The sequence below is a fragment of the Lepidochelys kempii genome, chromosome 6, assembly GCF_965140265.1.
Source record: "Lepidochelys kempii isolate rLepKem1 chromosome 6, rLepKem1.hap2, whole genome shotgun sequence".
Lineage (NCBI taxonomy): Eukaryota > Metazoa > Chordata > Testudines > Cheloniidae > Lepidochelys > Lepidochelys kempii.
The window spans coordinates 22,127,192-22,153,901 of record NC_133261.1 but is presented as its reverse complement, the minus strand read 5'-3'; the positions used below and the strand labels follow the sequence as shown (position 1 = coordinate 22,153,901).

Below are 26,710 nucleotides of genomic sequence, written 5' to 3'. Positions count from 1 at the left end.
AAATAATTGAGACAAACAGAGTAGCTTATGCTGCCATTATTTAGTATTCATTTTCAGACCACAACTGAGCTTTAAACAAATAATGGCTGAGGCACTTGTTAGGAACAGGAACTTATACAGGCATTTGGAAAAAACTGCTAAATCATGGTTGATATTTTAGCTGGATAAGGTGTTTAGGAAATCCTGCAGTCCTTTAAGTGGTTGTGCCAGTATCCTGGAACTACTTAGTAAAGTGCACCAGTATCAAATTTTGGCAGAAGATGACAGATAATTAATCTTTTAGAAAAGGTTAGCATGCAATACATATTACTATAGCCTTTATTTTGGCTCCCACAGATTTCAGAACATTACTTAGTAATACTTAAAGGTTCCCAGTTCCACTTTGCTTTTTGGGGGAAAAAAGCTTATTCACTCACCCCACATTGTCTCTATAATATTGCTTTTCTGCAACAGGTCTTCATTATTGCCTCTCCTATCAGCATTATCAGGAATTTCCCTTCACAGCAAAGAAAAAATAGTATAATACTGATGGGAGTATAATTGTTGACAGTGGTAATATGGGTTCATCTTTCAAAAAAGGTGACCAGGATAAAGTAGTAGGCTAAAAACTACATTTTATACTTCATTATGTCCCTTAAAATTTGCGCTGTATTACACCAATTAAGTTAAATCAATACTTTGTGTATGTCATGCCATGATCTCACAACTATCTAAAAAGGTACAGCTCTTTCAGATGCCCAAAAGCTCAGAGGTCTGGGAAAAGCACAGCATGGTAGACCTGGTCATATTGTATTGCTCAAGTTTTCCTTCAATGGGATCCTAGGAGTCTGAATGTCAGAGGCCCACAAAAAAAAGCTGTGTAGATCAGCACTTCCTAAACTTATCTGCAGAGAGCTAGCTACTCACATAGCACTAGCTACTTATTTTCAGCTGCTTTTACAGATATCTATGCCCTTTGTGATGAAGGACTAAAAAAATAAAAAATTAAATTAAAAAAGCCACCACTGAGAAGCAGCTAGCCTGTGTGCTTCTACAGGGGCTGCTAATTACATAGAGAAAACAGCAGCAATCCTTTGGAACCAGAATCTTCAGTGGGAAACAAATATCCAAGGAAACATGGTACAAAGCAACCAGATCCTATGTTTAAGGAAAAAAGGACCAGGTGGTCTGGCAAGTATCCAGGGAAGTATGTAGCGGGGGGAAGACTAGGCAACTTATAACCATACAGGTAAGCAGGGAGAAGAAAGTAATAAAGATAACGGAGATCAAATGAAGAGCAAAAATAGATCATGTAGAGTCATGACTACAACACTAGGTCTACCTACATCTCCAAATAGCATTTAACATAAAACAAACTGTTAATGTTTACTTCCCTTGTAAAGCCCTTGAGAATGGTATAGTCTGTTTACTGGTCTTAGGGTATGTCTACCCTATGAAATGAGGTCAATTTTATAGAAGTCGATTTTTCAGAAGCGATTTTATACAGTCGATTGTGTGTGTCCCCACAAAGTCCATTAAGTCAGCAGAATGTGTCCGCAGTACCATGGCTAGTGTCTGGGTTAAGCTCCCAATGACTGATGGGTCAAAAACATTGTCATGGGTGGTATGGGTACATGTAGTCAGTTGCCGCCCCCCCCCCCCATGAAAGCAACGGCAGAAAATTGTTTTGCAGCTTTTTTCCTGGGTTAACCACGCAGACTCCATAGCACTGCTAGCCATCCTCAATGGTGTTTTGCTCACTCCACCGCTTCCGCTGCAACTCTGCTATCCTGCGAACTGGAAGCTTCTGCCTCAGGCTGCTCTCCCAGCTGGCAGTACCACGTGGTCATACCTACCCCAGCCTACCCCTTACTCCCATGGCTCATGAAGCCTGGGACAGTGGTAAGGAGCAGTTCAACTATAGGCTGAGCAGGTGTGAATGGTGGAAGAATGTGCCTTTGGACATTTAAAAGCTCGCTGGCGCTGTTGGTCAGACCTCAGCGCAACCAACATTTCCATTGTTATTACCGATTGCTGTGTGCTCCATAATATCTGTGAGAGTAAGGGGGAACATGTTTATGGTGGGGTGGGAGGTTGAGGCAAATTGCCTGGCATCCAATTTTGACCAGCCAGACACCAGGGCTATTAGAAGAGCACAGCAAGGCACGCTGTGCATCAGAGACTTTGAAAACCAGTTTCATGACTGGCCACGCTATAGAGTGACAGTTGTGCGTGTTTCTCCTTGATGCAAACCCACCACCTTTGTTGATTTTAATTCGCCATAAGCAAACCGCCCTCCCCCCTTCGAAATAAAGTAACTATTGTTTTGAAACCATGCATTTTCTTTATTAATTAAAAAAATTGAGATAACTGACAAGGAAGCCACTGGTGGTTTTGGGTACATGTAGTCAGTGACCCCTCTGTGCCTCCCTCCGTGAAAGGAATGGCAGATAATCATTTCTTGCCCTTTTTCCTGGATTGCCCATGCATATGCCATAGCACTGCAAGCGGGAGCCTGCTCCGATCACCGCTGTAGTTGTGAGCATTGTAAACACCTTGCATTTGCCCTTGGAGATTTTCGCATATATATTAGCATTACATCCTTTGGAACGGAGTTCTGACAGCACGGATTCATCTCCCCATAGAGCGATCAGATCCAGTTCCTCCTGTTCGGTCCATGCTGGAGCTCTTTTGCTATTCTGGGACTTCATGGTCCCCTGTGCTGATGAGCTCGTCACGCTGGCCAAACAGGAAACAAAATTCAGAAGTTCCCAGAGCTTTTCCTGTGTACTTGACTAGTGCATCCGAGTTGAAAGTGCTGTCTAGAGCAGTCACAATGGAGCACTCTGGGATAGCTCCCGGAGGCCAATACTGTTGAATTGTATCCACACTACCCCAAATTCGACCCAGCGTTGTTAGTTTTAGTGCTAATCCCCTTGTTGGGGAGAAGTACAAAAATTGATTTTAAGAGTCCTTTAAGTCAACCAAAATGGCTTCGTCGTGTGGACGGGTGCAGGGTTAAATACACCTATTGCTGCTAAATTCAACCTAAACTTGTAGTGTTGACCAGAGCTTAGGATAAACGGTCCTTTCAAGTTACTTCTAGAATACAAAACCAGGGTGAAGGACAATTCCTACATGAATGACTGATTTTGAAGTGTATTAGTCTGGTGCTCTACTGGTGACACTATTTCAAGGCTCAGGAATCCTTGTGCTACCCCATTTAACTTGTTTAGGTTGAACTTGACTCGACTGTTTTGCAAGGGCAATAGTTTCATGCACTTCATCTCTGAAAGATTTAATCAAGGCACATCATACAGGAGACCAATAAAGGCGTTCCTTGTGACACAAGTCACTTAAAGCTGTATTTACAGCTATTGAATACAATTCCAATAGGACTATGAAAAAAAGGTATGTGAAAAGGCAACAAGATTCAATTAATTGACTTCTGTGGCACCGTACGATTTGGCACTTCAAACGGACTCCTCTGTCAGCCTGTAGAGAGGTGCTACTCTACTCAGTAAAGGTTGGCATACACCATCCTTGTGCTTCTGATTAATGGCCACAGATAGGGAAAAAAGTAACACCTTTGCAAGAGGCAACATCTCCAATGTCTCTGCTCAGTTTTCCAAAGCAGAGCAAAAACGGCATGATTGTCATTGTCACATATTACTTCGTTCTGTTACATAAAAGCAATTGATATAAAAATTTTATAGGAATTGCAGCTTTATAAAAGCTGTGCAATTAACCAGAGCAATGTGGTTCACTCTGCTATCAATTCACAATATTTTGACCCTCCCTGACATCAGGATCAATATATTCTATATCTAAACTGGTAGCCGTTTTCCATCACCATCCTATTACGCAGGGATTTCAAACTCAATTTACCTTAGGGCCAGTGCCAGTCCTCAAATCCTCCCAGTGGGCCAATAATGTCACTCATGCTGCCCCAAACTCCACCCCGCCCCCACCTGCCTAAGGCTCTGGGAGAGAGTTTGAGGGTCAGAGAGGGTGCAGGCTCTGGGAGAGAGTCAAGAGGTGTGGCGCTTAACTGGGACTGTAAGGCGGGGCGGGCCAGTGGGCCTCCATGCGCTGCTGCCCCCAGACACCGCCTCCACAGCTTCCTATTGGCCACAGGGGCACCTGGGGCAGGAGTAGTGCATGGAGGCACAACCCTGCCCCACCCCAGGGCCACAGGGAGGGGCTGGCAGACAGAGCAAGCAGGTAGACACCACTCAGCTCTGCTATGCTGCCAGGGCCCCAGGCCATTTTAAATTGCCTAGTGGAAGCACCTGGGGGTGGCAGGTGGGGCCAAGGGAGAGACCCCAAAACTGCTAGAGCCCCACAGGCCACATTGGCTACTATGCAGCTGGCGTTGAGGGCAGTGTCAAAGCTCCTCCACTACTGTGTCAAATCTTTCAAGTTTCCCAGCTGTGCTCCAGGTTTTTCAGTTTGGCTTCCACAGCTCTTCGCCATGTTGTTTTCAGGCAGCCTCATTTTTGCTTGTCTTCAGGTGTCCATCTTATTGCTACTCTGGTGATTGAATCAGTTTTCATCCGAAGCACACGACCGATCCAGCTCCAGCACCTCCCGGCAATGATGGTGCTCAGAGCATCTTGAATGCACTGTGTCATTACAGCAGTTCTCTATCAACAGCCAGTAACAGAGTACCCAATTTTGTTATTCCAGGGCTATGTTCTCCTTAAAAGGGAAACTGAGTCCAAGAGGTTCTATGGCAGTAGAGTGCAACTTCCGGCCAGCAAAATGCAACAATTTAAGTTTTTTTGTCACAGCCCCCTTCCTGAGAGCAGCTGCCAGTGCAAATGACCTGGATAATTTGTCTCAAAGGCAAAAGGGAAACCTTCCAAGAAATGCAGGAGAGCGCACCACAGTCTGAGGCAAAATGGAAATGTTTAGCCTCAGTTGGTGAAACAGACTGAAAGAGGAGAACAGGAGTGGGTAGATCAGAGTAAAATAAGTATCCAACACAGCAGGAAGATTAGTCTATTAACTGGCAACAAAAGGACTTTTGGATAATGTCATTCTGGTGACTATTCGCAGCTATTTGGACAGGTAAAGTTAGAATATTAGAAAACCACAATGATTGTGATCCTTTAATGTTTAAATAACTAATTATAGAAAACAGCCGACTCAGATCATATCTGTATAAAGAGTTAAAAAACAGACACCATCTTAGTTTAGCGTAACAAATTCAAGAAGAGTCTTCATTTTATACTTGTATACTCCAACAAGTCTGTCTAGTCATTTCCACCATTTAACCTGAATAATCAGTGCTCTGTATGGGTTTCACATAACAAGGATGGGAGAAACATTTAAAAATGGAACATGTTCTAGAGCCACAAACAATGCCAGGGGGGCTCAGGTACAAGCGTAGCTCCTGAAGGTCAGTTAGAGAATGAAATCTAGTACTGTTTAAAGTTAATTAAGATCCTACAATATTTTAAACTGGTTGGGCAAATAATTTTGAAGTCACAAATCCCTTTCACATAGTGGATTTTGAAAATGCAAACCCTTAAACCACAATAATGGTCAGAACTACTGGGCATTTGGAATTATTTAAGACTGATGTAAAAAACAGATACTGCTCTTTCACTCAGAGCAGTTTCAAAATACATTATACCGTTGCTGACCAAAGAATCCACACTTCATAACGCCCCCATTTTCATATCCAAGCCATACAAACCTGGTTACTCTATGGTAACCAACTGACATGCTGAATCACAGCACTACAGAAACCTAAAGATGACTCACAATGCTGGGATTTGCACTACCATTTGCAATTTACAGGATGAAAAGAAAACATGAAATTTTGAACACTGAAAAAAGCCACTGACACCAAAAAACCAAGGAACAAGTTTGAAACACTCAAATTGTTCTAAATAGAGTGCAAGCATTTCTAGGCATTTGTACAAGCAGTGCAGGAGCTCCCACAAACCCCCTGTTGAGCCACGAATCAAACATATTTTGGTAACCACCCAGAGCACCTCCTCTTGGCTCAGAGGAGAGCCACAGACGTAACGGTGCCGGACCCTCCCCCTTTACTGTGGTTCTGGATTCGATGCCGTGACTTAACAACGCTGAACTTCAACTGATGTCTGCTGCCCAGCCCCCTATGCCGCCTGGGCTTTGGAGGATACAGCGGAAGGTAGGTCCTCCCTGCCCCGTCCCCGCGGGACTCTAGGTTGGTTGGCCGCGCTGACCTTGCAGCTGGTCTTCCTGGCGAGGGGGAGAGGAGGAAGAATCCAGCCTGAGGAGCTCAGCCTGCCTGCTTTCCCCCCGCCCCACAACAAATGCGGAGGGTGGGGGGGGGGGCTACCCCTTGCATCCTACAGTGCCCCAGGCCAGAAGGAGAACGCAGGTGGGAGAAGGTCCCCGCCCACTCAGCCCCATAGCGCCCGTCACCCGGCCCGGGGGGGGGGGGGGGAGAAGGAGGAACCAACTGGCTCCCCACCCCCTCAGGCCCAGAGCGCCCGCCACCCGCCCCATCTCCACAGTGCCCCCCTCCCCGGTCCTCACTCGCTGCCCCGCCCCCCCATAGCACCCCTGATGTAGCCCCGGGGTCCCTGCCCCGCCCCCCAGGAAGCACTGACCTGATGGGGCTTATGCGCAGCTGCTCCTCCCGCAGCCCCCGCCAGGCCCCGGGCAGGAACTCCTTGCACCACAGATACGCCTTGCGGCGGGTGCGGGAGTCGGGCTCCTCCTCAGGTGGCGGCAGCGTGGCCGGCGGCTGGTGCGGCGGCGGCGGCGCCCGCACCCCCGCCAGCTCCTTGCCGTCGGCCTCAGGGTGAGTGGGCGGCGACGGCGGCTGCCCCGCGGCGGGCAGGACCACCCCGGGGCCGGGGCTACAGCCGAGCAGCAGCCCCAGCGGGGAGGGCTCGGTTTCGCCGTTACAGAACTTGGTCTTCATAGCGCGGGCGGGTGAGGTAAATCGGTGGGGGAGGTGCGCGCGCTAGAGTCGGTGCCCGCAGACGGAATGCGAGAGGCGCGCGCCTGCTTCCCGTTCTTATACCCGCTCGGCACGCGGATCCGCTCATCCCACTCACACCCCCTTCGCCTCCCTCCCCCTCACCCCTCGCCGCCCTTTCTGATTGGCTCTCGACCCGCACCAGTCCGGCGGGCTCCGGCACCAGACGCCTCCTGATTGGCGCAGAAAAGAAGCAGCGGCTCCAGCTGCCGCAACGCAGGCTTTTGTGAGGGGCACACAAGCAGCCGATTGGCTGCTCCCGGTTGCCCCGGCGATCGGTGCGGCTCGCGCGCATCACAATGATGTGGAGAGAGAGCAAGGTGATTCATCCACGAAGGTCAGCCCCACCTCCCCCCACCCCGTGCTCAGCCGCCATCCCCCTTCCCTCTGAGCTCCGCCCCTCAGCCCCTTCTCTGAGCTTAGCTCCCCCACACTGTGTGCTCAGGCTTCACGCCCCCCTCCTCCTGAGCTCAGCCCCCACTGCCTCCATCTCCCCCCTGTGCCCACCACCCCTCCCCGTGTGGCTCCGTCTCCCCCCTCCAGCTCTGCCCGCCTAGCACAAGGATGCTCTCTCCTGGTGTGCTCAGCATCCCCCTCCCAACCGCAAGATTCTCTGTGGGTGGGTGAGAGGGGGAGGACATTAAGCCTTAGCAGAGCTGGGCAGTCACTGGAGAGGAAGGCAAAAGGTGGGGCACAGCTAGAGGGGTACTTGAGCTGTGAGTACAGCTGAACAAGCAGAAGAGGGGCACTGGGGCCAAGCTGAGGTCACCTTATTTTAGGTTTGTTTTAACATCTGGGAATTCAATATAGCATTATTACATCATTCGGTTGCTAGTGTTTAATTGACTATGTCCTGGGGTGTTAGGCTTGGCGTGGCAGTGCCATCTGTCCACTGCAGTGAGCATGGTGGGAGCTGCTGCTGCGCAGGACAGATGAGCAAATACTCACCAGCAACCACACACCACACAACAGAACCACTAACCCAGAAACCTATCCTTGCAACAAAGCCCGTTGCCAACTGTGCCCACGTATCTATTCAGGGAACACCATCACAGGGCCTAATAACATCAGCCACACTATCAGAGGCTCGTTCACCTGCACATCCACCAATGTGATATATGCCATCATGTCCCAGCAATGCCCCTCTGCCATGTACATTGGTCAAACTGGACAGTCTCTACGTAAAAGAATAAATGGACACAAATCAGATGTCAAGAATTATAACATTCATAAACCAGTCGGAGAACACTTCAGTCTCTCTGGTAACGCGATTACAGACATGAAAGCTGCAATTCTTCAACAAAAAAACTTGAAATCCAGACTCCAGCGAGAAACTGTTGAATTGGAATTCATTTGCAAATTGGATACAATTAATTTAGGCTTGAATAGAGACTGGGAGTGGCTAAGTCATTATGCAAGGTAACCTATTTCCCCTTGTTTTTTCCTACCCCTCCCCCCCCCAGACGTTCTTGTTAAACCCTGGATTTGTGCTGGAAATGGCCCACCTTGATTATCATACACATTGTAAGGAGAGTGGTCACTTTAGATAAGCTATTACAAGCAGGAGATTGGGTTTGTGGATGGGGGGGGGGGGGTGTGTGTGTGAGAAAACCTGGATATGTGCTGGAAATGGCCCAACTTGATTATCATACACATTGTAAGGAGAGTGATCACTTTAGATAAGCTATTGCCAGCAAGAGAGTGGGGTGGGGGGAGGTATTTTTTCGTGCTTTGTGTGTATAAAAGATCTTCTACACTTTCCACAGTATGCATCTGATGAAGTGAGCTGTAGCTCACGAAAGCTTATGCTCAGATAAATTGGTTAGTCTCTAAGGTGCCACAAGTACTCCTTTTCTTTTTGCGAATACAGACTAACATGGCTGTTACTCTGAAACAGGACAGATTGGCTCATGGTAACCAGGAGTTCCTTTAGCCCAAGCTCTTATGGAAAGAGGCAGGCTAATTAACAGTCTTATTCAGTTGGAGTTGATTCACACAGGGATGACAAACTGCACACATTTGACCTGTACTGAAAGGTGAACTCCAGAGGAAAATTTGTTTCTGTGTACATAGCTTTAAAGTTTTGTTTTGTTTTTTAAAAATCCATTTGTTTTTTACATTGGAAATATAAGAAATATCATGCTCTGACTTCTTTTTCTTGAAAGACTGGCAATATTTGCCGTATTGGAATGGTGACATCATAATCAGCTGAAATCAGTGTCAGCTTTCCTAGCCCTCAGGTGGAGTGGGAGGGAATGTTAAAATTGCCTAAGACTTAATATGCTCTTTTATCATAAAAGAGCAATAAAGAAACATGCCACCTTTGCACTGCTATGATCCTGAGCTACCTCTCCCTCAGCCAGGTCCCCCAACATACATAAGAACATAAGAATGGCCATACTGGGTCAGACCAAAGGTCCATCTAGCCCAGTATCCTGTCTTCCGACAGTGGCCAAAGGCAGGTGCCCCAGAGGGAATGAACAGAACAGGTCATCATCAAGTGATCCATCCCCTGTCGCCCATTCTCAGCTTCTGGTAATCAGAAGGTAGGGACACCCAGAGCATGGGATTGCATCCCTGAACATCTTGGCTAGTAGCCATAGATGGATCTATCCTCCATGAATTTATCTTGTTCTTTTTGGAACCTTGTTATAATTTTGGCCTTCACAACATCCCCTGGCACAAGTTCCACAGGTTGACTGTGCATATATCAGAGCAGCTGGAGGGCTCCTGTAATACCAGCTGCCAGTGGCTTCAAGGGACTAGTATAGTAGCTGGCGATCATTGGGGTGCATGGAAGATTCATCTACACTTTTTTTCTTAGCTAATTCTTTACAGTGGCATGCCCCTTTCTGGCCCATGCATCCTGCCCTGCCTCTTCACCATTGGAGAATCCCCCACTAGCATAGGAGTTTTGAGAGAGGAGTCAGGAGAGTTTTGTGGGTTGGTTTTAGAGCTGCTTTTTGCTGATAAAGAAGCCACAGCACAACTGAAAATCAGACTCATGGCTGAGGCATAGTAGTCCCTAATAATTGAGAGGAAGGGTGGTCCAATGGCGAGGGTGCTAGACTAGGACTCAGGAGATGTGGATTCAATTCCTGGATCAATCCTAGACATCCTGCACAAGTGACTTAGTCTCATGCCTCAGTTTCCCATCTGTAAAATGGAGATAATACTACTTCCCTACCTCACAGGGGTATTGTGAGGTGCTCAGGTACTATGGTAATGGGGGCCATATGAGTACTTCTGTTTTGTTTTGATCTAATTTCAGTTGTTAGGTTCAGTGTGCCGGTGGTGGTTGGAGTTGGTTGTCTATGGAGGTCAGACTAAATGATCTGGTAGTCCGTTCTGGTCTTAAATTCTATGACTCATGCTAGATAGATTCAGTAAATCTTAAGTGCTTTGCCAAACTGAGGCCTTGGTGGGGCCCATTGTTATACCTATTCTGTGGACAGAAGCACCTCCTTTGGTGTGGACAGTGCTCTTTGAGGAGTACAGCTCAGAACAAGAATCCAATTTACCATGGTCAGATGGACTTGAAGCTGTTTGCTGGTGTTTTTTGCTGCATTTGAGATAGAGGTGTCAGGCCACTACCTAAGGTGCATATCTGTCCTGGGGCCACAGAAGCAGAAGAAATTTCTGCATGAAGGGACAGTGGTTTCCTCTCTGCTATTCACACAAAAAACCAAAAAATGGCTAGCTCCTCAGCTTGTGTAATTCAGCATAGTTCAATTTGACTTCAGTGAAACTAGGCTGATCAGGTGAGGGTCTGTCCCCGAATGTTTTATAGGTGGTGTCCCTTTAATCAGAATATTTCATGGCTTTTGAGAACGGCAGTCAGGGCCCTGGTAACAGAAGAAGGGATGGAATGTTGGGGGTCAAGAGGTTTTGTGGCAGTTGGGAATGACAGTTGGCTTCTTATGGTTGATGAGAAATACTTCTTTCCAGGGATCTATCTGGAGAAGCAGAAAAGCCTTTGATGCTAGGTTTCAAAGTAGTAAGAAGAGTTCTATAATTGCAAAGTTCATCTTGTAACTCAAGCTGTCATTGAAACATGCAGGCAGGAGAACCAAAGAAAACACTGGGAAGTTTTGGTGTCTTGGACTTTAGGACTGACCTTGTGTTTCCTGAATGCCCTGGTCTCACTCTGCTTTATCACATGGTAGGAAACAGGAACTAGCTCCATCAATTTTTTTCTCTGACTAGAATTTTCTGACTAGCTTTCTCTACAATTGCTATCAGAGTGGAAAAAGCAGAGAAGTCAAAGAAGAAAGCCATTATTTGCTTCTCCTGTGGAGAGATGATTCAATCCACTTGTCCAAAGAGTCTGTCTCATCTCCTCATAAGACTCCAAACTGTTGGTACTGATGGATGGTCTCACTGACGTTTGCTCTACCTGACCCTTCTGTCTCAAACTCTGAGAAGAATATGTTTCAACAGCTCAAAGAACTTAAACGGAGGCAGAAAAATCACCTTGTTTTAAAGCCTTCTCATTACAGGACATTCACCTTCTTTGTTCCTTAACATCATTCTTCTCAATAACTAAGGCCCCTGTCCAACACTGAGAGCCACACAGACAGACTCCATGCACCTATGTGGAAACCTATTGAGCATACAGCTATTTCCTATAGCTGTTTGTTCTGTTCGGTATTCCGTTTATTAATTATTATTGGAATTTTAGTAATTTTTATAGAAACATAAGAAACATAAAAACTTTACAATAGCTCATAGTGTTATGCACCCAGCTTAGCATAATCCATCCCTTGAGGGGCTCACACACTGGAGTCTTGAATGGATACAGTGCAGTCAATTCAAGAGCAGAGAGCTAGAAGGACTGCTGACAAATGAAGATGATCGTTCATATGAGCTTCAAGCTGCTTAGCTCATATAAAGCTACATACAGGATCTGATTATCAACAGCTTCATTTTTTCTCTTTCTAATGTTTTAGTTTATTCCTTTAAAATTTTTTTTTAGAACAAATTTAATTATTTTTTAAAAAGTTATATTGAGCTACTTTCTCATCTGAAAAAAATCCCCAGGAGGAGGATTTGGGTCAGGGTCTTGGTTACTGGCGAGAGAGCCTTTCATCTCTAAGTTGAAAATTCCAGGTCAGTGTAGACTAGAAGTTGTTACCATCTCAAGGCCGTTCTGTGGCCTTTATGACATGAGTTTGTTCTTGTCAGACCGGTTTTGAGTGGGCAGGTGATCACATAACGGATAGCATTGGCACTAGCAGCAACTTTGTTGGCAGTTGGTGCAGACAGGCCAAGGATGAATGCGCTCAGAGCTCAATCCAGTGCCGAGTGAAGTCAGTGGAAAGACTCCCATTGATTTCAATGGATATTAGATTAGACATATAGAGAATACTCTTTGGGGTCTAGAGGTGGTCCCCTCCAGGTTGGGCATGAGGCACACTGGTGGATCCATGTATGAAAAGTTTGTACTGACATGCCTCTGCTGTACCTATTCTGTGGGTGAAACGAGAACTTCACTCTAGACCTGGCAAGCTGGTACTTTTTACAAATGCTAAATTCACATTAAAATTAAAAGGAAAAATCTGTGACCATATTTTAACTGCTTGCAACTGTGTTTGTCAGCACTTTACTCTATTCCCCAAAAGGAGTCTATGTTATTGCTGGGAATTAGACAATGCACGTAATAAGGCTTTAATTTTGCAAAGGCTTTCTGGTAACATCATAATACATTGGAATGAAGCTCATTACCAAAATCCCAAAATAGAATTATAAAATTAATTCCTAGAACACAAATGATCAAGTGGTTAAAATACAGGAATGAGATTTAGATATAAGTCCCACTCTTATTTCAGTTCCACCTTAGTAATAGCACCAGGGAGTTCAGGGTTTCTAACAGATGTTTTACTCTTAAGCACTGGAGTTAAATGCTTCTGTGTATGTCCCCTCAAATTTCTGCTTATTTCTTCCCAACCTCCAATGGGGTTCGGTCGTGCAGTCTTTTAATCAACTCAGATTCTTCAGACAAGCTCCTTGCCAGTTGGACCTGCAATGGGAATCATTGCAGGTTATGCTCAAAGAAGAAAGTAATTACTTACCATAGCAACCATGAGGCGATTACCAGCACGATCCATTCTCACTGCCCTCTTCAAAGGACATGAGTATTCAGAAGTTATGAGCTCATGCACTTCACCTACAATATGGATCCCTACAGGCAGTCATCTTGAATCAAGGTTGTTGTGGTAGGGAGCCATTCTTTATGTGGCAGTCGATATTTCTCTCTGACACTCTCTAGCTGGACTGCTCTGGGGACTAAGTCTCTATCCTAACTCCTGCCCCCAAATTTCAGTGCGAAATATAAAGGAACAATTATCCAATCTGTTAATGGACCCTCCACACTTTCTTAAACTCATTTGTGCATTTCCCACTTCAGCAGGTTTCAACCTGCCCCCATCAATCCTCATGCTATTCTGCTATTAGTAGAAAACCAGGTTGGCTTTTCCGAGGAGCAAGCAAAGGGGGAAATATCTCTTTCTTGTGGCAATGTCTCAGCCTATCCTCTGCTACAAAATGATCTGTCAGCTCCCTGGTTCTGTCTTGTTCATGATGGCATCAGGAGAGCATGCTCTGGTCTGTCAAATTGAAGACTGGGTCTAGGAAAAAACACAACCTGAAAGTAATCTAGTTATTAACAATCCAGTTGGGGGACTTACCCCAAAGGAACTTCCTGCGTTAAAACATTGGGGGGTGGGAGGAGAATGAGGAGAGGTAGCTACCCTTTGTTTATATGTCTCTCTATCCAGGGGTGCTGGAACAATTTTTATAGTGGGGGTGCGGAGACCCATTGAACCAAACTGCAAACCCTGTATATAATGGAAACCACTTCAAGCAGGGAGTGCGGCAGCACCCCCAGCACCTCTGTCTGTATACCACCATTTATCTGAGGAGCTCTGAGTGTGCTATCTACAGGTGTATTATGAGGATTCATTAGCTGGTGTTTGTAAGTATTACAGGAAACTGAGGTCAATCATTTTCCTAACATCACAAGACAAGTCAGTGGCAGAGGTGCAAGTAGAACTTAGGGATGCTTACTCAGGCAGAACTTGCATTTGCTTCAACAGAGTTGTCTGAGTAAAAACTTAAGAATTTGGTCCAAAATACATACAGGAATTACTTTATCACTGGAATGAAGCCGTGGGTGAGGTGGAAGGCAATAACCTCTGGACAACCAACACACACTCAACCAGTTGTGGGAGGGGAGTATTTTTTAGCTAAGGACATGCATTAAATACTAGTTTTCTAGTTCATTTATACCCATTCTTTATACCAGAAAACAATCAGTGATAAGTGCTCATGGGAGCCTAAACTGTGCCTTGAACAGGAAGAATATTATTTCATTTTGTTTGTATCCAGTCCCTCTTTGCTTTTTCTACTGTAGCCATACACGGGGCTAATGGCTGCCAGTGGTATATGTACCCTGTGGTGAAAAGCTTCTGCTAACAATCTCACAAACCCACAGTAAGAAAGAGCGTCCAAAGCCAGCCCTGGTTTCATTCAGTTGTGCGTGGTAAGGAGCATGTTCCCATTGGCAATGTGTGTGCTGCGGGGAGGAAGTATGCTTACAGAGGTGGTGGTGGTGGGAAAGGCCCAGATGAGACATCTGTCACTTGTTAGAGTTGTATGTTACAACTCTCCCAAGACTTACTCACTTCTGTCAATAATATTTCAGAGACAGCTGATGCTGATTTTAAAGTAAAACATATGAAATTGAGGATGTGTACATTGGCTAAGAACTTGATAACATTAAGATACTTCTGTGTGCAGATGCTTGGAAAATACAACAGCCAAACCAGTTAAAACTCTCCTTCCTATGTTCAGGCATTTCTTGTTAACAGGGTAGTAAATCCTGCACATAACATAGGGTTTAATTTTAATATTTACTAAACAAACAGATTGCTGGGGAAGAGAGAAAGCTCTGCACTTGGACAAACTAGTACGTACCTAATTAATTCAGTGGGCAACTGAAAGAAAAACATTAATAGTTCCCCTTCCCCTTCCAATTTCTGGTAGCCATGTCTATTAGGTAAAAAGACCCCACTGCCCCCCAAAATTGCCAGAACTATTTCTGTAACACTTGCTTCAAAGTCTGCTGTCCTGTGCACATTCAAACTATATGATGAAGTAGCTCATAGACTAATCCTAGAATGACTTGGTTTACCATATAATCCATTTTCTTCTCCCTATAAGAACATAAGAATGGCCATACTGGGTCAGATCAAAGGTCCATCTAGCCCAGTATCCTGTCTTCCGACAGTGGCCAAAGTCAGGTGCCCCAGAGGGAATGAACAGAACAGGTCATCATCAAGTGATCCATCCCCTGTCGCCCATTCTCAGCTTCTGGCAAACAGAGGCTAGGGACATCCCGGCCCATCCTGGCTAACAGCCATTGATGGACCTATCCTCTATTAATTTATCTAGTGCTTTTTTGAACCCTCTTATAGTCTTGGCCTTCTCAACATCCTCTGGCAAGGAGTTCCACAGGTTGACTGTGCGTTGTATGAAGAAATACTTACTTTTGTTTGTTTGGTTTGCTGCCTATTAATTTCATTTGGTGACCCCTAGTTCTTGTTTTATGAGGAAGAGTAAATAACACTTCTTTAGTGGGGTGGGGAGAGAAAACCTTTTGAAGTGATAAACACCCATTTTTTCATGGTCTGTGTGTATAAAAACATCCTCACTGTATTTTCCACTTTTATGCATCTGATGAAGTGAGCTGTAGCTCATGAAAGCTTATGCTCAAATAAATTGGTTAGTCTCTAAGGTGCCACAAGTACTCCTTTTCTTTTTACTTCCTTATTTACTTTCTTCATACCAGTCATGATTTCATAGACCTCTATCATATCTCCCCTTGGTCATTTCTTTTCCAAGCTGAAAAACCCCAGTCCTATTCATCTCTCCTCATATGGAAGCTGTTCCATATCCCTAATAATTTTTATTGCCCTTTTCTGAACCTTTTCCAATTCCAATATATCTTTTTTGAGATAAGGTGACCACTTTTGCTTATTGTGCAGTAGTTTACTATGCTAGCTATGTATGTTAGGCTAATAGGTTTTAATAATTGAGTCTGAAATAACATTTGTAATAGCACTTGTGACTCGAGAGCATGGTTAGTCATGAGTGATGCAACTCTTTCGTCTGTTTAGAATGTGTTTAGAGAGTGGAGTCTAGCTGCTACAGTTTTAGCTTAGCTGTTTCTATTTGTGTAACGAGGCAAATCTGCTTTTGAGCATACACAGGTAAAAAGAAACAATGTGGAACTTCCTCCACCAGACTCCATGTCTCCTTGCCGTTGGCTGGAAAGGACTTTATTTAGGTGTCACACTCAGGAAAATGCATTTCAAAGCTTGACTGAACTATAAAAGTGAGGGTCAAAAACACCCCAAGTTATCTCTTCCTATCCATTTCTCTGTTTTCAACTAATATTACAAAAGAAACAGCTGTTGGACCTTGGGAGCAGATCTGTACCTGAAAATTGTTCAGCAATGCTAATGAAAACTTGTGGTAAGAATTTCACCTTGAACCTCATCTAATTTGTTAAGTTTAGTACTACGAAGCATTTTATCTTCATTTTTCTTGAAATCACTTCTGACTTTAAAGCCTTAATACTTGTACTCACCTAAAACCTCTCTCTTTGGAGTAAAATAAACTCGTTTTATTCTTTAAACAAAACTAATCCAGTGTTGTGAACTGTCCGGGTAACTCCATATAGGGTGGCAAACTGTTGTATCTTGAACCCCTTAAAGGGGCAATGGACATAATATATCCGGACTGTCTGAGAGGGCTAGACAGTGCAGAACACATGTTTTTTGGGGAAAATTCAGGATTGGGAGTGTTTGGGTCACCCTGCATGTAATAGCCAAGGCTGCTGGAAGCCAGAGTGTGGCTGGTGTTTGCTAACAGGCTGCTAGGGTCAGAATTGCTGGACCAGGGCTGTGGCTGTATACAGACCCTCAGGGTGTGGCCTACATGCTGTTTGTGAGGAGCCCAGGTTGAGAGCCACAGCAGCAAAGCATTGCAAGGCACCCCAGGTTGCAGGACAGATGGTGACACATGCAGGGCCGGTACAACCACTAGGCAAACTAGGCGGCCGCCTAGGGTGCCAAGTGGTTGTAGGTGGCCAAAAGCGTGCTCCAGGGAGGCGGTGGAGTGGAGGTGAGCTGGGGTAGGGGGGCGCGGGAAGGGCCGCCTGCAGCAAGTAATGGGGGCGGGGGGTGCTGATTGGCGCCGCAAGCCTGGGAGGCAGAAGAAGCAGAACAGCAGCAGTGTGCTCGGGGAGGAGGCGGAGCAGAGGTGAGCTGAGGTGGGGAGCTGCCGCACGGCTCCCTGGGCCGGGGGAGGGGGGGGGGCTGCCGCACGGCTGCCCAGGCCAATGGGGGGGGGCAGGGAGCTGCTGCACGACTCCCCGGGCCGAGGGGGGGGAGCTGCTGCATGGCTCCCCAGGCCAAGGGGAGTGGGGGGGGGGGGCGGGGAGCTGCCACAGGGGGGGCGCCTCAGGGTGGAGTGGGTGCGGGAAGCTGCCACCGGGGGAGGGGGGCGGGTGCAAGGTGGAAGTTTTGCCTAGGGTGCGAAACATCTTTGCACTGGCCCTGGACATACCCCCTTACTGGTCTGGATTGCACCCCAGAATGTCATATTGAGTGAAGGGTGAGGTGGGTACAGCTTTCATTCTGGACAAAAGCTTAGGCAGTTCATATGTTACCCGGACGAGGTTTATCATCTTTAATGATAAACTAACAACTAACTAACAACCAACAACCTGTAGCTAGAGGGCCCATTAAAGTTACACATTTAGAAACCCTTTCTAACAGGGAGATCATTTAGAGAACAACTTGTCAAGGAGGAAGTCACTGGGTTAAAAACATCACTTAGAGATGTTCTAGAGCAGACTAGATAAAGGCCAGAAGATCACCAAATCCAAGAGATTGTCACAGACTGAGAAGGGATAGCTCTGCTTTTCATCCTGCTGAGACACATACATTAAGTTCCAACTGGTCTTGGCTGAGACCTTAAAAACTAAGGTCTAGTCAGGTCTGCATAGGCACTAATGCTGAGGTTTTTAACTCTTCCTAGAGAATCTGGGACACACAACTCCCCGACTGATGTCAAAGAGTTGTCTCTAAATCCCTTAAGCAGCTTTTAATATATCATCCTAAATATCCCAAGCCATTTGTAAGAGTTGCTTGCTCTGGTATCCTTAGCCAACATTTTCTCCCTTTCCCCCACTTCAGAAGTGGCTGGATATTATGATTGGACATATCTGAGGCTTGACTTTTCATGAACTTCTGTGGAGTTATGCTGACATAAAACCTGTGCGAAGGAGTGGAGACTTGGGCCCATACCTTGTGAAGTACTCAGGGATCCTTCAGGACAAAAGGCATTATATCAGTGTCAAATATCACTGGCAATGTCCATCTGTGATGATATTTCAAAAGCCCCGCAAGTTATTTTGGGACACATCCAGTTTGTAGGCTGTGGGACTGATGGATTAACTCTAGGATTGGCCTCTCTTTTTATCTGGCATTTGTTTGTTGTACTTTGCAATGTAATGGTTTAATTCTGTTATCTTTGCATTTTACCTTGAGTGCAGGAGTAATACAATTATTAATATTACTACTAGAAGACACATCACTAGGAAATAAATCTGACGTAGCTTTACTCCAACAAAAAACCTGCTCTCAAAATAAGTGTGCTCCCACTAAGCACCAGCCTTTTTCCTTTAAAGATATTTAATACATACTTATAGACTAATGACATTAAATAAAGTATCAAGGAGTTCTCAGTTCTACTCTATTTTGAAACAAATGAATTTACAAATATGGCTTGTTATATATTAACCAGACATGGGGAATCCAACTGAGTAAGGTAGAAGTTGTTTCAACATCAAGACTCCATATAAAAATCATTATTTAGGCTTAAGTAAATATTGGTTCAAACAAGAGATAGATATGACTGCAGTTTAAGAGGCTATAGTCTCAGACTGAGTTACCTTAGCAATAATCTCTCCCTCTGTTCTCAACTGAGATCTACTATGTCGATCTGAACTCTTGGGGACTCGGCATTCCCAGCAGCTGGCCTTCATTTTTGGAACTGGCTTCTTCTCCATCAGAGCCTAGGTTTGATGCTTTTCATGGCTCCATACCACATACAACTTACTAGGCCATAACTTGCCTGATTATTGATCCTGCAGTCAGGCAGGTTTTCTGGCAGTAGAGGGAAGGGATGGTGTAGGATAAATTGTTCTACACTGGACACTGAGGACAGTGCATAGCATAGTTTGTTATACAATGCCCAGATGCTGTAGTAACAGGCTCCAAATAAGTCAGGTGCATGCATATGGAATTTGACTGTAAGATATAATGATACCTCCCCCAGTTTTGGTAAACTGGATGGGTCTGTCATTGATTTCAAGGAGCTTGGAGAAGGGAGTGCCCCTATTCGGTTTGTTTATAGAATGATTCGAGGAATTGTCTGCTACATCCACACTAGTAATCTGCTATTTGTTGCAATACAGATATCTCCTTTGCTTAGCCTTGAATTCCAATTGCTCTGCTGAGTGGGAGCAATACAAATCCTTCTGGATACATTTTATTTTTGCTGATCATAAGCAAGGACTAGCTTCCCAATGTAGTTGGGGTGCTTAATCTCTTTTTAAAATGTGCCTTTAGTGCTAATGAAAGATATTGCACTCACCTGCAGACTGAGGTTCTGCATTTATTTATCCACAGAAGAGGTTCAACAAAAGCAGTGGCAGTATAGGCTTCTCCAAACTGCTGTGCAAAGACACCTTAACACTGACCAGGAGGCACCATTGAAGGGGTGGGTGAAAATAGTCTGATTTCCAGCTACATGCAGCTGCTTTTGGGATATAATTGTGGTGGGATTTTTACTCTTCTGGGAGCTGGATTGGAATTATCATCACATTTCACGTATGCCTCCAAAGAAACAACAGAGTTAACAACTACTGGTCACTTTGGAACTGGGAAAGATCTAAACCCGTGACCCAGTGGAAAGAGGCAGCAAATCCCCTTGCCAACCAGTCCTATGTGTGACATTTATTAATCACAAGTGTCTACCCTAAATTTCCATCTCTTGTTAAAACTCACTTTTGGTAGTGACTCTACAATTGCTATTTTTGGTAAACATGAAGAAACAAACTATTTCCAAGGACTAGTTTTCAAATAATGAAGATAGACTAGCAACACAATCAGTCCACAATGTATGGTCTTACAATTCCGGTGAGATACACGTATCTTTATCTCCCAGAACAGATTGGCCTCTCTTCCTGTTTTTAATATGATACAGAAACCTAACCCAAGCACTGTCTTGGGTCTCAAAACAAAGTCCTTTCCTTAGCAATATTCTTAATTGAAGGAATAGTTGGAACCAAAATTGGTGGCATTGTGACACCTGAAATCCAGATGCCAGATATATCATAAGAACTTGGAAATAAGTAACCACCATCAAAGCGCACGGTGTTTCCTCTGGCTAACTAGACACCTTGGCAGTGCTGATTGCCCACAACAAGCCATTAATTCCATGTTGTCATGAACCCCCAGGAAATGCCCTTAAGTGAAGCTGTTACTATTATTTGTTTTTCATTTTATAATAGTGTGTGCGTGTAAACTCAGTTTCCCCCTTTTGTATCAAATTTCAGAGTAGTGACTTGTGCATGACTGGCAGTGGCACAAGGACTGAAAAACATCCCTTGGAGATGTGGAAAATTCTGTAAAGTATTGGCCAGTGGGGGTGAGGAGGGAAAGAGACCTGCATTATCTCCCTATGAATAGCTGGCTGGTAGGGATGAGATGTGTGCTGGAAATCAATTGGCTACTGTGATATTAGAGGTGCCTTTTTAGCAAGGACAAGAGGGTAGGGGCAGCTCACTTCTAGCAATGGGGGGAAGAGAAAGAGCTGCTTATCTGCAATGAGAGGGCAGTAAAATCCTCCTGCTTGGAAGAAGGGGAGGGCAAGAGGCCCATGGCTTGCTGGTTGCCTGTCTTAAAATGTCCCAGCTATGTTCTGAAGCAAAAACATTTGACCTTTGTTACTTCTCAATACCTGAGGTTTAGGGATTTCCCAGCTTCAGCATTGTGACCCAGCACACAAGCTGCAGCAGAATGCAGCAGCAACAAGGTTAATGTTTTCTACTTTGGTTCAGTTGATGCTGGTGGCTGATAACTAGTACAATAAAACTTTACTGCTATTATTACTGCACTTGGGAGATTAGTGTGGAGGACAATCCTGCCGTCATGCAGGGAGAGAATAAAGCACTAGACAGATTCCCAAACTATCGGTTCACCTACCACCTTGCAAAAAATGGTTGTGAAGTGAATTGATGGAACACCAAATTCACGTACCACCAGTGGTACATGTATCTGGTTTTGGGAACCCCAGACTAGAAGACTCAGGAGTTCCCTTCTAACTTTATCTTCTAATTTTATCTTCTAGGAGAGAGAATACTAACACCCATCTTACTTCCAGATTTTGAGGGATGGCTATCGCAAAACCAGAGCCATCTGGTAGGTCATGATACAGCTATATGAACAAGTCCTGGCTGTGGACTGGTGTAAACGGACACAGAGCTGGGGGATGGGGGGTTGGATTGATCTAAGTTACGCAACTTCAGCTACATGAATAATATAGCTGAAGTCGACGTACTTAGATCTACTCACCGCGGTGTCTTCACTGCAGTGAGTCGACTGCTGATGCTCCCGCATCGACTCTGCCTGCACCTCTCGCTCTGGTGGAGTATAGGAGTTGACGGGAGAGTGCTTGGGGGTTGATTTATCGCGTCTAGACTAGACACAATAAATTGACCCCCGCTGGATCAATCGCTGCCCGCCGATCCAGCGGGTAGTATAGACATACCCTAAGTCACAAATTAGAACGTGGTCCGGGTCAATAGGGACCAAAATGTTGTAAACATATATTTGATCCATGCAAAATGAGTATGGTGGCCTGTGTTCTTCAGAAGGCCAGACCAGATGATCACAGTGGTACCTTCTGGCCTTGAAATCTATGAATTTTTTGACAAAATGGTTCATCTCTGGGAAATATCAGTTTGTCAAAAGTGGGAACGTACTGGATTTCACAAAAATGTAGTTGATCAGTGACTTGAACCCAGTTCTTCCACATCCCAGTTGACTACCAGTCTAGTAGTTATTCTACAGCTTAGGGTTTTCTCCCAATCTCTCCTGTTGGAACTGTTCCACTTTGTATATGCTAAATATTCACTGGAGCAGGGACTCCAACCTGACTAATGCCAGGGGCACTGGAACCGGTGTGTGTGTCTGTGTGTGTGTGCAGGGGGGTCCTGCCCTCCCATTTTTAAAAATAGGAGAGCCATGCCCCCCCTTTTTAACATGGGCACAGTTTGGAGGGCAAGGGGGTGGCATTGCCCCACGAGCTGGCACGGAGTGGTGTCGGCAGAGGCTGCACTTCGCAGCAGATGAGCCTCTTCCCTCTGAGGCCCAGCCCCTGTCCAGGCCAGAAGCTGGAGCTGGGCAGTGATAAGAGTTACCTAGGAAGCCCAGGTCACTGTGGAGAGCCCTGGAACCTCCACCTGCTCTGGGTGGCATGGGCCAGGGGCTGCTCTCAGGCACCCCGCTCCCACCCAGGGCAGGTGGAGGGTCCAAATGTGGCCTGGGCTCTCTGGGCGGCTCTTACCACTGCCTGGCTCCTGCTTCCAGCCTGGCCAGGGGCACGGCCCAGGTCGGCCAGAGAGCAGCAGCTAGGCAGTGGTAAGAGAGCAGAGGCTGGAAAGTGGCAGCAGCTATGTGGGGGTGCTAAGGAAAATTTTGGGATGGCAATAGCCCCTGCAAGGCCCCCCCAGCACTATACCTGCCCGAGGCTTGCAGTTTGGGGGGCAATGCTGGCCCTGGCCCCCCAAACTGTGCCCATGTTAAAAAGTGGAGGGCCATGGCCCCTTGGTCCCCTCGGTTCTGGCACTGGTGGCCCCCCCACTTCTACAGAGGTTCCGGTGCCCCTGACACACACAACACAGGTGAGTGCCTTAACCCATGGGCTGTGGAGTCAGTCTCTTCCTCGCTGCTTCTGGCTCCATGATTATTTAAATTTATACAAAGTAGCATGAGAGAGAGTGAGAGAAATTGCCCCTTCCCCCCCACAATAGCCAGGATATTCACCTGGGTTGTAGAAGGGAAGGGTTCAAGTCCCTATTCCAGATCAGGCACCATGGGACTACAAACCTGCATGAGTACCCAAACCAGTAAGCTGTTGGCTACCCTGGGGCATGTGTGCCTGCTATCCTTTATTGATGAAAAGCGTTGAAAGGTCTCGCTTTTGTTCCAGTGCAGAATGGGAAATTTCAGAACTCCTGAAAATATTCACATGATGGAAACAGTCCCCCTCACCCCCAGCTCTAGTTTGGACCACTAATCACGCACACGGTCTTCCTGCTGTGCCTACAGAACTCTTTCTAACTCTATGGCATTGCAGCAGGCACAGCAAGAGACCTACATCCCTAGGTATAGAAGAGGGCTCCTAAATCTAGCATGGACTACACACTAATTGTGTATATTTCTCTCCCCCACCCCCTCCAAAGTAATTCATGAAAATATGTCAATTCACAATGCTCTGGCCCGTGTGTTTTTGTGCCCCATGGCCTTTTTATTTACTCAGCGCCACTTTGTGTAAGGTTGTTCCACACCCACTCCCTGGCCTTGCGAAGGCCAGTCCCCTAACACACCACTTCACACACTCTTTGTTTTAGTAATTCTTACTCAAGGTCTTGGATTTCTATTTGTGCAGCTTTGGACAGAGTCGGATGTTGGGCTGGGGAAATCCCTCAATGCCTAGTATTTACTATGTAGCCTTAAGCACTATGGTATAGTCAATGATTTACAAGCTTGTTGCGCTGATGGTGTTTCTCCGTGTGCATCTCTGCTCCTCTGAAGATAGGTGGCTCAGGTTTTAATTATAGCACTCAGAGGATACAAAAGCTTCTGGGAGCTGCCCAGCAGGAGCTCCGGAAGTTCTAGCACTGTGCATTGAACTCCTGGGAGCCCTGGCTCTGACGCTTGGGGGAGAATGAAGGTGGCACAACCCACTCCGAATCCCTCCATCAACCACACAAAGATTTTTACAGGGCTGTGCCCTGCAGTGAACTAGAACCATCTTCTGCTGTCATCACAGTTACAATGTCAGTCACAGCACGAATATTGACCTCATGAGCCTGAAGTGTCACATCATTGGCCCTGTTATAGCCTTGTCCTGGTTTCTGCAGAGAGCAGTGTGAAACCTCAGCCCCAAGTCTTTTGCATGTTTCTTGATATGTGCTTGCAGTACGGTGGCAGATGTGACACCAGGAGTATTGCCAGCAATGGTTTTGGTTTGATGAGTTCCAAAATACTTTATTTCCAGAGGTTTCTAAGCATCTGTTTGCCTCAGTGGAAATATATTAACGGCTCAGAATTTGCCTAGTTCCACTGTAGACAAATACTTAAAGAATCATTGGGACAGAGAGACAGAATGACTCTGAAGCCTGGTGGTTAGGGCACCTACCTGGGAGGTGGGAGACTCTGGGTCCAGCGCCCCTGCTCCAATCACTCTTTCATTATTTATCCACAGTGGAACAACTTCAGCAGGAGAGACTGAGAATATCCCATAGCTCAGTGGTTAAAGCACCCTCCTGAGAGGTGGGAGACCCCCTCTTCAAATCCTTTCTCCCCCTCGGGCAGAGGGGGGAGGAATTGAACTCCCACCTCCCAGGTAAGTGTCTTCACCACTGGGTTAAGTTATAAAGCAAGCACCTCCTCCTCCTGGATTTTGAATGGAATGCAATCCAGGAGGTATGCTCAGAGGCCACCTACTAGATTGGGCCCTGCACATGACTTAGGCAGCTGAACACTCTTTCCTCCAGTGCATGAATTAGTCTGGGGCTTAGGTGGGACATAGGTGGCCAGATGTCTAGAAGGAGGAAGCAGTGTGCATACCCGAAGGTTTAAAACTTGGGCACCTAGGGAACGTTCACAGCAGAAAGGTATCAAGCTAGTTTAGGCACCTGTATGGTTAGGTGGTAGCCCCGTGACAGTTTCATGAATTGTACTGGTGCCGCACATGGGGACTTAAGCACCTGACTCTGGAATTTGGGCACCTAAATTGCTTCGGGGATTGCAGCACCCAAGTCTTCAGCGGTCAGTGGATTAATACAGGTAGGGCTAGCTAGAGAGCTAAAGATGTGGAAAATGAGAGCTGGGGGTGGAGTAGCAACCTGCATGGAACTTGGAGGGGGAAGTGCAAGTTGACGGAGGAAAGAATTGGAAGAAGCACCAGGAAATCTGACAGTGTGCACACGACTTGACAGATAGCTGGAGTTGCAGCATATGTGTAAGAGAATTTAGTTTTAGAAACATGAAGTCCTCATGTTATTACCTAGCTTGCAGTACACGGTGGCAGCGGACAAGCTAGTGACACCCACAGCAGCTCCTAGAAACAGAACAAATAGGCAGCATGGAGTGACTCAGACTATTGGATTTCCAGACAAAAAGTCTTGCACAAGCATGGAAGCAAGAATTGAGTCTAAACAGAGTTGATCATGGGGGATAAAGATAAGAACATGTAGGTAAAGCTTTTTTACTGTCTTACTGGGGGGTGGGGGAATGGGTGACAAGAAGTGAGTGAGACACAGTTGCCAGTAATAATGCCCAAGATACAAACAGCAAAAGCATTCGAGCACTGGATCCCAGACAGAATGAGTCTGTAGAGCACTGACGTTTTAAAACCCAAAACCAAGAAGCAGGAGGAGGAATAGATACTTATATTACTGAGCTGAGAACTCCGGCATCCACATGTAACTTCGGAGACATAAAAGACTGTCTAATTAAAGACAGGATTGTTTGTAGGACACATGATTTCATCTGACAGGAAAGAGTGTTGAGAGAAATAGCTCTAATCTGAGAGAAATGCCTCCAAATAGCAAGAGAGTCAAGGTGGGTGAGGTAATCTCTTTTATTAGACCAACTTCTGTTGGTGGAAGAGACAAGCTTTCAAGCTTCACAGTGCTCTTCTTCAGCTCTGGAGAAGGAAACTAGAATGTCCAAATTAAATACAAGGTAGGACAGCCTGTTAAGTTTAACTACTTGACCAGTTTTAGACAGTTGAAGATGCTCCTGCTCTGTCTACATGATATAGGTGGAGTAGATGGAACAGCATTACACTGTCTCTATTCTTCTCAAACAGGATGCCAGACAGATGGGCAACTGAATCTCTTTCTCCAAGGGCTCCGTTTCAGCTCCTGCCACACCCCCTGCCCTGTATCCAGCCAACCGCTGCCGCACGCACCCCCTGCCCTGCCCGCAGCCAGCCCCTGTCTCCAGCCACCCCTGCACCCTCTGCCCTGCCCACACCAGCCCCTGCCGCATCCCCTGCCCTGCCCGCAGCCAGCCCCTGTCTCCAGCCACCTCCGTACCCCCTGCCCTGCCTGCAGCCAGCCCCTGTCTCCAGCGAGCTCCGCACCCCCTGCCGCGCCCGCAGCCAGCCCTGCACCCCCTGCCTCCAGCTAGCCCTGCCCCACGCCCCTGTCTGCAGCTGGCCCCACATCCACTGGTGCCCTGCAGTTCCCAGGGCAGTAACCCTGCACACCTGCTTCAATGAGGGGGGCAGGGAGCAGCTGGGACCCACACATGTGCACACCCTAGGGTGACCAGACAGCAAGTGTGAAAAATCAGGACAGGGGGTGGGGGGTAATAGGAG

The 26,710-nt window shown here is 46.2% G+C and overlaps 1 protein-coding gene and 1 long non-coding RNA gene across 3 annotated transcripts in view; one reads left to right on the top strand and one right to left on the bottom strand.

Moving 5' to 3' along the window:
* Positions 1-7,007, bottom strand: part of CHKA (choline kinase alpha) — a 40,673-nt gene extending 33,666 nt beyond the window's left edge. Inside the window, exon 1 of the mRNA XM_073347090.1 lies at positions 6,591-7,007. Within this exon, the coding sequence (XP_073203191.1) occupies positions 6,591-6,907 (317 nt within the window). The 5' untranslated portion in view covers positions 6,908-7,007. The remainder of the gene's footprint in view (positions 1-6,590) is intronic.
* LOC140912544 (uncharacterized) overlaps positions 6,008-26,710 on the top strand; it is a 69,545-nt gene continuing 48,842 nt past the window's right edge. For both annotated transcript variants that reach the window (XR_012159310.1, XR_012159311.1), the window contains exon 1: positions 6,008-6,145. This is a non-coding gene — a long non-coding RNA (uncharacterized lncRNA). The remainder of the gene's footprint in view (positions 6,146-26,710) is intronic.